At 43.5% G+C, this 13,832-nt stretch overlaps 1 protein-coding gene across 1 annotated transcript in view; it reads right to left on the reverse strand.

Annotated features, from left to right (window-relative positions):
* Positions 1 to 13,832, reverse strand: part of thsd7ba (thrombospondin, type I, domain containing 7Ba) — a 624,788-nt gene that overhangs the window by 477,829 nt on the left and 133,127 nt on the right. Inside the window, 1 exon segment of the mRNA XM_078229305.1 lies at positions 6,091 to 6,246. Within this exon segment, the coding sequence (XP_078085431.1) occupies positions 6,091 to 6,246 (156 nt within the window).

Raw genomic sequence — 13,832 nt, forward strand, 5'->3', positions numbered from 1 at the left:
ACTCAAAACACTGGCTCCATTCTCCCTCCACAGATGCTGTCAGACTTGCGGAGATTTTCCAGCATTTTCTGTTTTCATTTCAGTTTCCCTAGCCTCTCTTGTTGCACTGCATTGTGGTGCACCTCCTTACTTCTTTCTAATCTTCGTCTCATTCTTCCTTATCGCCCCTTCTTACTACTGCCCATTCTCCAATTCAGTTCTGTTTGCATTGTCAGGTTGTGCAGAAGGCTACAAAGTACAATGATGTGGCCTACTTTGTTGTAAGGAGCACCCAGAACAATCAAACACCTAAACCCTGACCTCAAGATGTCAATGATGTTCTCCACAATGTTCCTGATGAGCTTTGGCATTGATTGTACCAGTATGTTTTATATGTGGTGGAATTATTGAGAGGTGTCATTAGATATGTCTGTGGCAAGGGAGTGGGGCTGATGTGGGATTGGGATGGGGGGTCTCGTCTCCCTTGTCCTTTAGTGGCCATTCTCTGATGTTCCTGGATTGGGGAAAAAGCGGAGGTGGGGAATGGATGTTCCAGATAAAGGCGTCATGACAATCATCAGTGAAATAGACAAATACTTGCATTATTCTTCTACGGTGAATGTACACTAGTTGTACATTGATGGAGTGGAGGAAGTCTTTACTATCCAGAAAAGCCCAGGCTTGTCGTAAGGTGTTCTGAAAGCTTTTATTCTGTTCCACATCCCAGACTTCTCTCATTCTGGCTGTTTGTGTATATTGGAAAGATAGCGTACTGTCTTTCTCTGGCATCATGGGTGACTAGTCCGATGCAGCTGGTTCCTGCAGATTGGGCGATGTGGGTGATTTCACCTGCAATATCCTGAAAGGACCCCAGGTTAAATATTTTAAGGGTGATTATGACATTTGCAGCCACTGGCAAAGCACAGGCCAATGACCCGGCAGAATGTAAGCCCTGCCTAGGTCAGCAATCAGCTCCTGAAGCAGAGTTCCTGGGAGATCTCCAGGAAATTAACCCTTAACCTAGAGACTCTGTTGTCTGGGTAAAGCTTTCTACAAACAGCCCTCCTCACCTGCTGGTTTCTAACAGGCCAATGTGCTGCTCACCTTGATAGCTGTGATTGTTGCTGATGTTCCCTTTCTCCCAGTTGGCCATCTGTCCAAAGAATTAATATGAACATAGCACCCGTGGTGAGCAGTAAGTGCTCAGTCAGGATAAGAGAAAAAAATAGAAAGAAGCAATCTTCACGCTCGAGAACTACCTTGGAAATCTGTGAGTCACACAGCACACAGATTCTACTGCTCTGAGTGCATGCAGGTAAATGCCACTTTAAATATTTTTCCTTATCATGTCACTAGGTTTCTATGACCAACTAGGTTTCTATAATTACAGCACAGCAGGGTGCCTGTCCGCACAATTAAAATAAATACTCAATCGCCCTCTGAAATGGCCAGGCAAGCACTCAGCTATGAAAAAGCTGTAAAAGAATAAAACCAGACTGACCACTCAGTGTCGAAGGCTCGCTCTGTTACTGGGTCAAAATCCTGAACCTCTAACAGCATTGCAGTGCCTCACCATCAACTTCTCAAGAGCTGTTAGAGATTGACCTCGCCAGCAATGCTTACAACCCATGATTGAATAAAGGAAAAGAAAGATCCCAATGGCATGATTAAACCTCAGTCTGCATTTTTCCATCAAATACCTACCTTCCATTTTGTCTTTTTCATTTAACTCCTTTCAACTTTTGGAATTTGACCCTTCACCTTGGGTTTATGACATGTCATAAAAATGCATTGTACATTCAGGGTGTATTAATAAGTTGTTCTCCTTAAAAAAATGTCAATATTTAATTCTCCAAAACGTACGGGGTTCACTATGGAGTTCTGAATTTGGAAAGTGACGTGTATTGTTGAATTCAGCTGTCATTTTTAGTAAAGGTGTTGATATGACAACTTGACAGCTGCCTGTTTCATCTGAACTTGCGCTGAGGGAAATCACAGCATAAAAACAGACTGCACTGATACACTGGTGTAACTTCCATTCACTCTGAAACTCCTACTGTCTGCCTCCATGAGTCTGAAGAACCACAGCTATTGCCTTTCAATTAAAGCCAGCAATTCATGAGGGCCCTTATAAATTGGTACTTCTACCCATGCATTCTGGGTTCATCGCCTGTTCCTGTTTGCTGTTTGCAGCTCAGGTTGCGTGAACAATTTGGCGAGGGTTTGCTTCAATGAGCACGATGATAATAAGTTCAACTTCATGTAGGGCCTAAAGGTATCCATTATTCATGGCACCTGGTATTAAATAACCCGCAAATAATAAGATGAGAACCTCCATGCTGAGCTTGGACCTGCAATTCATGCACAGCACGTTTTAAAGATTTAACTGCTACTTCTGATCCAGTATCATTAGAATAGTGTTCAATTTATTGAATCAATTTTTTTATTGTCTGTGCTACGCCACACAAAAATGCATAACCATCATCAGATACAATCTAAAACAATTGCTGAATACACCACAAATCAGGAAAGGAAAGGGACGGGACGCAGTAGGGCTTATTTCACTCAAATATCATAAAAGTCTCATTATTTCAAAATCTTCAGAGTGTAAGTGACTAAGATCATATTACCATCACCAACTGCGGGCAGAACACTTTGTGGCCTACACGTACGCAGCAGTCAACTTACAAATTTCCACTAACTGCTCAACTACTTTTACTGTCCTTTATATCGCTCTGGCAAGGTGATTCCTTTAAGGTTCAGGAATAAACTTCCTTTCTTCATCCCATTACTTAGCTCACATGTGGTCATCAAATTTTGTCGCTTTCAGTGGAGTTTCTGTAACTAACTTTGTCTCTCACCATTCAATAGGCCAGTGCTCCACCAATACTTCTCCGTAAATGGCCATTTGGCGATGAATAATAGCAGTCCTGACCTCTCGTAAAACATGGCCAATTAGACTAGTTTAATGGTAAGAACTGGGCAGCATGGACAAGTTGGGCTGTTAACCTCTATGACTCTATTGCCGGAATTCTACCACCTCACCCGCCCGGGAATCGGAGAGGGCGAAGCTCGCAGAACAGAATTCTCCATTGGCATCGGGCGCAATTTTACGAGCCTCACCTGAGCGAGGATGTGAAATAGCGCCCTATGACATGGCCACTGCTTGAGCCTTGCCTAATGACTGGAGTGAGACAAATTACGCACGGGCCACGGATTCCAAATTATGTCCTACGCTCCAAGACACAAAGGGTTGAAGCATCAACCCATTGCACCAATATATAATCATATCAATTTGATGTAAAAAATAACTGAGAAAGGTTAGCAATTGTGGGCACTAGACTTCAGTAACTCTTCCACGATTAAAACTAAGCCAACACTTAACGCGCAGTGCATGATAAAGTTAGCGCTAACAATAAAAGGGAAAATAATGAGGAATATGTAAAATGCAATAGGAGGGTGAAAAGGGAATTTAGGAGAATTAAAAGTGGATCAGAAAAAAGATGAGCATATATTATAATTTTTTTAAATTAATTTGCGGGATGTGAGCATTGCTGGCAAGGCCAGCATTGATTGTCCATCCTTAATTGACCTTAAAAAGGTGTTGGTGAGCTGGAAACATTAAGAGCTTTACGGGAGTATAAAAGGTAAAAGATTTGTTAAAGATTGGGTGGGATGATTCAAAGGTTAGAAAAGATTTATAGCACATAACAGGTCAGTGTTTATGCTTTACACAAACATCCCCTCATCCTGTTCCATTGAGCTTTACCTGTAAGCCTACATGTGACAAATAAATAAACTTTAAATAAATAAACTTCATTCCCTTTCTCTTTTAAAGTTTATTTATTAGTGTCACAAGTAGGCTCATATTAACACTGCAGTGGAGTTACTCTGAAAATCTCCTAGTTGCCCCACTCTGGCATCTGTTCGGGTAAACTGAGGGAGAATTTAGCATGGTCAATGCACCTAACCAGTACGTCTTTCGGACTATGGGGGGAAACCAGAGCACCCGGAGGAAATCCACACAGACACGGGGAGAATGTGCAGTCTCTGCACAGAGAGTAACCCAAGCTGGGAATTGAACCCGGGTCCTTGGCGCTGTGAGACAACAATGCTAACCACTGTGCCACCGTGTTACCCCCAATCCTTCCTTCTAATCCTTCCTTTTATCTATCTTTCTTTTTCGATACCTTTTGGTCCTCAAAAACATTTTTCAAATCAGGTTAGGTACAAGTTAAAAGATCTCCTATTTCTGTCTCTGAAATATGAGGAGTCATTTGTTTTAGCACAGCATGCCCTGATACATCATTCTTGGCAGCTGTCTGAAATTGACAATCTGCTTACAACCAGCTGAATTCTGGACAGTTTTGTGCTGCCACTTTGAGGCCTACAATTATAACAGTTCTGTTTAAGCCCATTTCCCATAAGAGCCTTAAAGTCAATTGAGAGAGAAGACCTTTGTTGCATCTGACTGGAATAGATTTCAAAGGTGCAAGACCAATGGTGCAATGTACCTCTCAACTTTGAAATAAAACCCTAAAGATTCATGAGCACATTTAATTTTTGCAAATCGAGCCAACATTTCAAAATCATTTGAATTGCATTTCCTGAATCCAGTCCACACAGTTGGCACCCACTCACTTATCCAAGCAGGACCAGAACAAATCCCCCGAATTCAATTAAATCTTAGTTTCATTCTCTAAGTGCCGCTTTGGTCTGTTGGTTGCTGATAATTATTGTGAAATTGTAAAAATTCCTTTTGAATTATAACTGGTTAAATGTGCACATCATTCATAGAACATGACAGGTGTTAAATGGAATAACTGAGACAGAAATGCAACTCTGCTAAAGAGGGGATGAAAATCACTTTTTTAAAAGAATCAGTCAGATAATTACAGATAAATCTTGAATTTTGAGGTGAATTTTCACATCCCGCTCGCCATAGGAATCGTAGCGGACAGGGGGCGGACCATGCAAAGGTCCATTGACCTCGGGTGGGAATTTCCGGCCTTGAGGCGAGCATGGCCGGAAAATCCCGCTCTGGGGTGAAGTTTATAAATCATAAAATTTGAAGAAAAATGTTTGTAATTAATGAGCCACTTCAAATACTTCTATCGACTTATTACGTCTCATAATCTTAGGAGCGCAGTAGCACTTCAACTTGGCCGGAAGGAGTTAATTTTCAGCTGTTCATAACATGGAACTTAACATACACATAAATTTAAAATGGTGGGCAGAGTTCTTCCATCGGAGAATAAGTCCCATGGCAGGGTTGGGGTGGGGTTGGGGGCGGCGGGGGGGGGGGGAGCGGTGGTGGGAGCGAGTGTGTCCCACTGTGAAACCACACCATATCTTCTGGCCCCAACCTTATTACGTATGCATCTGGGGGTTTAGCGCTATATTCTGGGCTTGATTGCGTGCATCTCAGAACTTGGACTCACTGGACTCCATTTGTTTGGATTATTTGCTCCTTCACTGGACTTTTTCTGGCTCATCCTGACCTGCACTGGCCTGTGCTGTGCTGCAGTCATATCATTGGCTGCTTTCTCCATCTTGTTGCTCATCACAGCCAGTTCCATATTTGCTCACCTCAAAACACACGAATCGCAACACTAACCATCCCAACTGTCATGCTGACAACAGGTAGGCTTGGATCTCAATTCATCAATCGCAGGTTTGTTTTCATAAGTTAAAAAGCACTGAAGTAGTGTTTTGTGTGCTTTTCTGTCATTTCTTTGGAGTTTGCATTGTGTGAGCTGTGGGTAGGTGTGGTCAGGAGGGCAATTATGTCATTTGCAGGTGGGACCTGACATCATCTGGGGTAAGGCTTGATGTCATTGGGGGTGGAACGCCATGTCACGGGGGGGGATGTGGTGTCATGGGAGGGAGGCCGTGGCACAGAGGCAGAGCGTGGGGCCCCTAAAAGTGTAAGTCTGCCTGTTCCTCCCACCAAATTCTCCCCCTGCTCAACATTGAACATGCCAACAGGGACATGTGAAAATTCTGCCCTATGGGTAAGATTTTTAAATATTAAATATAAAAATGCTTCATCATTTAAAATGTAGGGGCATGTACAAAGAAACAATTTAAAATGAAAATAAGTAATTAAACCTTTATGCCTTTGAGTATCCTGGCAGTTTTCGGGGATGCAAGGCCTCCAAGCAGACCAGGCCGAAACCAGGCAGTCAGTAGGACAGGCAACGGTGCAAAGCTGTGAAGTAACTGGTATTGGTTCTGTGCAAAGGCTGTGGTCCACTGGTCTGGACGCTGCAAAAAAGCAAAACCAGTTATTGCTTCCCTTATTCAACCGTGTGAAGCATATATTTGTCTTATCAATGCATTAATGCACCAAATTTGAAAACAAGAACAAAAGCAAGTAAACGTGACAGCATCAGAAAAGCACTTGTAACATGAACCATAAGCCCATTGCCCAAGGGGAGGCAATGGCCTAGTGGTATTATCGCTAGACTATTAATCCAGAAATTCAAATAGTGTTCAGGGGATTTGGTTCGAATCCCGCCATAGCGGATGGTGGAATTTGAATTGACTAAAAATAAATCTGGAATTTAGAATCTATTGATCCATTGTTGATTGTTTGGAAAAACCCATCTGGTTCACTAATGTCCTTTAGGGAAGGAAATCTGCCATCCTTACCTGGTCTGGCCTACATGTGACTCCAGAGCCACAACAATGTGGTTGACTGTCAACTGCCCTCAGGCAACTAGGAATTGTTGCTGCACCTGCCACACAGTCTGGTTTAACCCTTATACGGTGGACAAAGAATTGCGAGTAGACTTCTTGTTAATACAATAATATTTATTCACACACAATTATCAATCACCCACCCAATCAACAATAAGTTATTTTACAGAATACTAAAGTTCCAGTCCAATACTAGTCCTTGACTTAACTTTGTGTGACTGGCAAATACCCAGGCAGATATTGGCCTTTATCTGTGTGTTGGTCTCCATAGTCCTCTGCGTGGTCTGGTCTGATAGTCTGGCTCTGGTCTCCCTTCCTTCTTGGGTGTGGTGGCTCTCCTCATGCTGGTCGTTGCTGGTGATGGTCACCGGTGTTGTCGTACATTCGTTGGGAGAGAGAGAGAGAGATTCTTCTGCTGTGCAGCACCCTTTATACCTCATTGGTTTCGTACCCTTTTTGGCCATTGCCAATCAATCGATCAGGACTTGATCACTCTGATCGATAAGAGTCCAATCAAGTGCTACCCCACCGATCTGTGGGTGTGTACCCAACGGCCATGCCTGTAGGTGTTGGAGGCACGTAGGTCACATATCTCCCTCCCAAATAAGGGATTAAGACGCCCCTGGTGTCTGGTAAACAACCCAGTTTGACCAGAAAGTGTATTCCAGCTCCTGCAGCTGCAGCCTGTTTATCTCTGTCCAATTTATTTTGAGGCTGCAGCCTGTCTGTTTCAGTGCTTGTCCAATTATTCCAGCGTGCTTTTGCAAACCACTATCTTAGGTGGCCCGTTTGGCCACGGAATGGGCCATAAAAGCTGGCCAGCCAGCAATGCCCATGTCCCACGAATGAATAGAAAAGCGTCATGGCCAAAGCAATTGAAGGTCAGGAAAGAATAATTTTTAGTTCCCTATCCGTTCCAATTTTCTCTTCTGCTAAATGTACTGATTCAAAGTGGATCCTGGCTGTACAGATACAAGAAATTTTATGGTATCTCAACCAAATAACCATTTGTTGCTGTGTGGCCAGGTGGCAAGGCATCAATTTTAAATGGTGTATATTGATACCACTATGTCAGCCAATAAGGTGGAGGTGTGGCAAACGTACAACAGTCTAAGTCACAAGAAAGCAAACCAAATCTATTTGTGCAGCCAACAGAACTCATGCCCGAAACTACAGCAACTGATAAAGACGGGATGACTCCTCCAGCAGAATGCAGTAAGTGGAGGATGGTGAGAAAAAAAATAAATGTTATGTTTCAGTAAATCCCAGTCACTTGCGGCATGACTGAAAGGGTCCTGGCCAGTAATAGCAGTGTCACTATGTGTTGCCAATTTAAACTCCCCCACCCTTGCACAGATCAGGTTGGAGTAAGAGTTCCAGGGGGATGAGGTGGGCATGAGTGGAGGAGATATTTGAAATGGAACAATGACTTTACACACTTGTTTCATCCCCAATCTGACAGGCCTGCAGTGTTAAATCGCAAGCAGCATGGACACCCCAAGATGAGGACTTCTTTAAGTATGCAGATCAGCCTATGATGATACCATTGAGGCCGGATCTGATACTCTAATCCAAGAATTGAGTGATAGAGCAGTAATGGCTCCTCTGCCAGAAGAAATTTGGCAGGAACTTCAGCGCCAGAAGTTGATTAGCTCACTAATTCCCTTTTTGATGCTCATTTTTGCTTCCTTCCATTTTGAGGGAGAAGTTAGCAACTGGCATTCTAATGAGTTGTTCCCTGGACTGGAGTGTCTCAGCAATGAATAGGAGCTGGCTAGGCTGAGGTTGTTTCCCTTAGAGCTGAGAAGGAGACCTTATTGAGGTGTAGGATATTATGAGGGACACAGATAGGGTAGATAAGAAGAAACTTTTCCCCTTAGTCGGGGGCATGGATTTAAGTTAAGGGGCAGGAGGTTTATAGGAGATGTGAGGAAAAACATTTTCACCCAGAGGATGGTGGGAATCTGGAACTCAATGCCTGAAAGGGCAGTAGAGGCAGGAACCCTCACAATATTTAAGAAAAATTTAGATGAGTACTTGAAATGCCAAAGAATGTAAAGGCTACGGACCAAGTGCTGGAAAATGGGATTAGAATAAATAGGTGTTTGATGGCCGGCATAGACACGATGGGCTGAAGGGCCTCTTTTTGAGCAGGAAATCTCTATGACTCTATGAGTGAATGGTTTCTGTCGAGTTATATGTCAAGTATTTGCTTTGTATTTGTGTATTCTGCTTGTTAAATGGTGTTCAGTCCCCTCCCCACTGAATTCTCATCTTCACAGAAATTGTGGATTAAAACAACAGAACAGTCACGGCTAATAAAATGCCTGATGAACACAGAGAACACTGTGCATGTGCCGATCTGTCAGCGCGGAGATGGGTGCATGTGCAGTGGCCCCACACTGCTAGCCTCCCAATCGCTGGCCACCCCCACAACCCCGCATTGCGATCCCTACAACCCCCACACCCCCCCGATCGCTGCCTGCCTTTTTTATCGAGCTTTTGGTCATTTGACCGAATAGTTCCTCATGTAACTGTCTGGTCGGGATTTTCTGCTCCTCACCCCCACAGCTACTTTTACATTGGCGCTGGCGGCTCACTATTGGCTGCTGGTGGGATCTTCCAGTCCCACCGAAGTCAATGGCCATTTGCATTGCTTGCCGGCCATGCCGCCAGGCTACTTCCAATCGGCGGGGCTGGTCACCTTCAGTGGGACTGGAAGATACTGTCATACTGCCAGAAAATCCCGCCGTATGTTCGATAACACTTCTGTAAAGCATCTTGGTACATTTAATGGCACTATATTAGAAAGTATTAACCCAGAATTCAAAGAACAATGGCTGAAACACAATTTTTAATCGGATCATTTATAATTCTGTGCTAATTTAAGTATCTCCTTGAGCAAAAGAAATGCGGAGGGTAACTCTACTGCAAACTTGCACTTCCGCATTCAGCCAGTCTATAGGAGTTTCACATAGGCTACTGGCATTCACATAAATAGGGTCCTGTAACAATGAAGCAATTAATGAGTTAGCAAAAATTATAATGCACATCAGCTGCCAGGGTACAGATAGAGAGTGAGCCTGAAAATAAAAAGTATTTCATTAAATATTCACATTCATCACATTAGCATAACCTGAAATAAAATTGACATAGATGTGAGCATTCCTGCGACTCAGTGATTTACAACATTGGTAACGAATGCTTGGTTTACTAGAAGCTGGTGCTATGTAAGTACAAATTGTTGTTGTTGAAGATGCAAGTTTAATCTAAATCAAATGTTTTGTAAATGTTCTCAAAATATCCTTCATCCGCTACCACACACCGTTGCATTTCCAGATCTGTAGAGTACAATAAGTATTGGAGCAATCAAAGAAAATAATTCTTTATTTTTATATTTTAGTAAGAATATGGTGCTTTGCATTTGGTACATTTTAATAACTCACACAAGTAGAGTTAACTTTTCTCCCATTTGCCATGATGCATTGCTAAGTCAGAGCTGAAGCGATGGTAATATTAAGCTCATGTGCAGTCACGGACACAATATAACATTTCCAGCATTCCAACTGTCCCATTTCTGGCAATACCTGGAGGAATACTCCTCAAACACAGAGGCCTGGAATTTCATCCTCAAAGCAGGAATCGTGAGTTGGCCCATTTCCAATGTTGCGATCCCATTTCCTGCCAGGCAGTGCCCACCCATGCCACCTTCATGGTGGGGTGGTGGGTACAGGCTGGAGTTGGCACCAGGGCTTCCCAATGCAGGTCAAGAAGCAAGATCTGAGATAGGACCGGACAGGGAAAATGCGAAGGCGGGCAGGTCTGTTCACTGGGATAATGGCCCAATTTGCAAATGAGTCTCAGGGGGCCCTAACCCCTCCCCTTCACCAAAACCATATTGATTCCTATTTCCCCTCCCAAGTCCCCACATATTCACAGAAACCATAGAAACTCTACAGTGCAGAGGGAGGCCATTCAGCCCATTCAGTCTGCACTGACTCTCCAAAAAAGCGTATTACCCAGGCTTCCCCTGCCCCCACACTATCCCTGTAACCCCACACATTCATAAAAACAGAAACTAGAAGCAAGCGTAGGCCATTCGGCCCTTTGAGCCTGCTCCGCCATTCATCTTGATCACGGCTGATCATCGAATTCAATATCCTGATCCCACCTTCTCCCCATATCCCTTGATCCCTTTAGCCCCAAGAGCTATCTCTAATTTCTTCTTGAAATCAGACATTGTTTTGGCCTCAACTACATTCTGTGGTCGTGAATTCCACACATTCACCACCTCCTGGGTGAAGAAATTTCTCCTCACCTCAATTCTAAAAAGTTAACCCCTTATCCTCAAACTATAGCCCCTAGTTCTGGACTCCCCCACCATTGGGAACAATCAAAGAAAATAATTATTTATTTTTATATTTCTGTAAATATATGGTGCTTTGACTTTGATTTCTGAATCAACCCTGTCTAACCCTGTTAGAATTTCATAAATTTCTATGAGATCCCCTCTCACTCTTCTAAACTCCAATGAATATAATCTTAACCGACTTAATCTTTCCTCATATGACAGACCTGCTATCCCAGGAATCAGCCTGGTAAACTTTCACTGTACTCCCTCTATAGCAAGGACATCCTTCCTCAGATAAGGACAACAAAACTGCATGCAATACTGCAAGTGTGGTCTCACCAACACCCTATACAATTGCAGCAATACATCCTTATCCCTGTACTCAAATCCTCTCGCTATAAAGGCCAACATACCATTTGCCTTCTTTACTGCCTGCTGCATCTGCGTGCTTACTTTCAGTGACTGATGCACGAGGACTCCAAGGTCTCGTTGAGTATCCACCTCTCTTAATTTACACCCATTCAAGTAATAATCTGTCTTTCTATTATTGCTACCAAAGTGGACAGCGTGATTTGGACATGTTCAGCCGGTCTAAATCACGCTGAAGCATCTCTGCATCCTCCTCACAGCTCACCCTCCCACCCAACTTTATATCATCTGCAAATTTGGAGATAATACATTCAGTTCCCTCTTTCAAATCATTAACATGTAATGTGAACAGTTGGGGTCCTAGCATAGATCCCTACGGAACTCCACTAGTCACTTTCTGCCAATCAAAAAAAGACCCATTTATGGCAACATTTTGCTTCCTATCTGCTAATCAGCTTTCTATCCATCTCAAGACACTACCTGCAATCCCATGTGCTTTAACTTTACATGGTAGTCTGTTATGTGAAACCTTGTTGAAAGCATTCATCACGGCTCATCCACATAACCTACATATCCTTGGAACCCAAGGGGCAATAAAACATGGCCAATCTCACCCTCACATCTTTGGACTGTGGGAGGAAACTGGAGAACCAAGAAAGAACTCCATGCAAACATGGGAGAACATGCAAACTCCACACAGGCAGTCACCTAAGGTGGGAAACAAACCTGGGTCCTTGGCACTGTGAGGCAGCAGTGCTAACCACTGCACCACCATGCCACCCCTCCACACTTCCATTCCTCCTCTATACTGCCCCACTGATCCAATATTCATTATGTGCAGAACTCATGACCTCTATAATAACATCAGGAAGTTTTTGAGATGCTCATTAAACTGTTAAAATAAACAAATATCCATTATAGCTTATTAAAAGAAAGCTCACAACCCCCTAGATGGCTAAAAACCCTGCTAAATTTAATCGATTTGTGTGGCTTGGAGCTCAGCCAAGCATTTATAATGGAATGCCAAAGCACAGCTGTATTAACAAGATCTCTAGAGCTGAATACATTAAAACCTTTTGCTGCAGTGAAGCATGGCTGCTCCAATGCTTCAAAGGACTTAACAGCTGACTGGACTGTCAATCAAAGAAGAGAATAAACCTCAGGGGGAATGTGGCACATTGAAATATTAATCTCAACTCTCTTGAATGCAGCAGAACACTTTATCCACTGAATAAAGCACTCAAATACATCTGAGCACTTTCACAACGCTGGTCAATTTAATTGTCACTTATCTTTGCTAAATAAAGCTCTATCATTAATCACTGTATTATAAACCTATTCAAATTATCACAAACTATTACATTATGATATGTGAAGCTGTCAAAACCTTTTCAACTTGCGTGTCCAGGAGGTTCCAAACCCTGACTAGGTCTCCTCCATGTTTCACGATACCTAACACATTTTCTAACAAAATGGGTCCAACCACATGGTGAGGCTGCCAGCTGACTGTGGGCTCAGGGGGTGTTTCCTATTCAGATAGTCCTTGTCCAGCAAACGTCCCATTCCCCCCCCCCACCCCTCCACCCCTCCCCCCCCCGACCCCCCCCCCACCCCCGACTCCCCAGCAGCAAGGGTTGCCTTGCTTGTTAACCCCTGTTCATTCAATTGTTGATCCAGCCGTTCATGGAGGCCTGCCTGGCTGACTCTGATTAAGTCTTCCCACTTACCTCGTTTTCAGCCCTCCATCGCAGGTCCTCTTTGGGGGACAGCTGCTGTCCCAGCAGTGGTCACTGCTCCTGATGGCCCTGTTGGAGCAGACGGACTAACAGCATTTTGATGGGCTGAGAGCTGTGACACAGATGGCAGCAGAAGCCACAAACTCAGATAATGAACTGCCTGACAATCGTCGAGTACAGTCTCAGCTTCTCGGGCCGGGTAGGCCAGGTTACCCCTGACCTTCAGGGTGGGGTCACAACCTCCACATAAAATTCTGACCCCTGTTTCTATTTTCAGTATCTTACAGGATGTTACTTACTCCTTGATGTCTGTCAGAAACATGCTACACTTTTGTTATTTCGGATTTATCAATTGGAACTAAATGGTACTTCGTGCTGCTAAACCAAATTGCATTTTGAAAACATCAGCATCATAAATTGGCCAGTGCATTGGGCTGTGCACTGAAAAAAACACTTAGCTTGTCTTGTAATTCAATCTGTAACTTGGGAGCTGGAAGCTACATCTCCTTCAGTCTGTAATGTTTCATTAGCTGCAAACAGACAAGACTCGTTACATTTCATTATGTACTTACAATTAGCAAAGCCTATGATCTAGTGTGTTGCTATCCAACGGAAATCGCTAACAAGCCACAGGACTAACTGCAGTCGTATCGCTTTAGCCACACGCTTGGATTTTAGCAGAGGGCAACTTGCGA

Source organism: Mustelus asterias, chromosome 14 (assembly GCF_964213995.1).
Source record: "Mustelus asterias chromosome 14, sMusAst1.hap1.1, whole genome shotgun sequence".
NCBI lineage: Eukaryota > Metazoa > Chordata > Chondrichthyes > Carcharhiniformes > Triakidae > Mustelus > Mustelus asterias.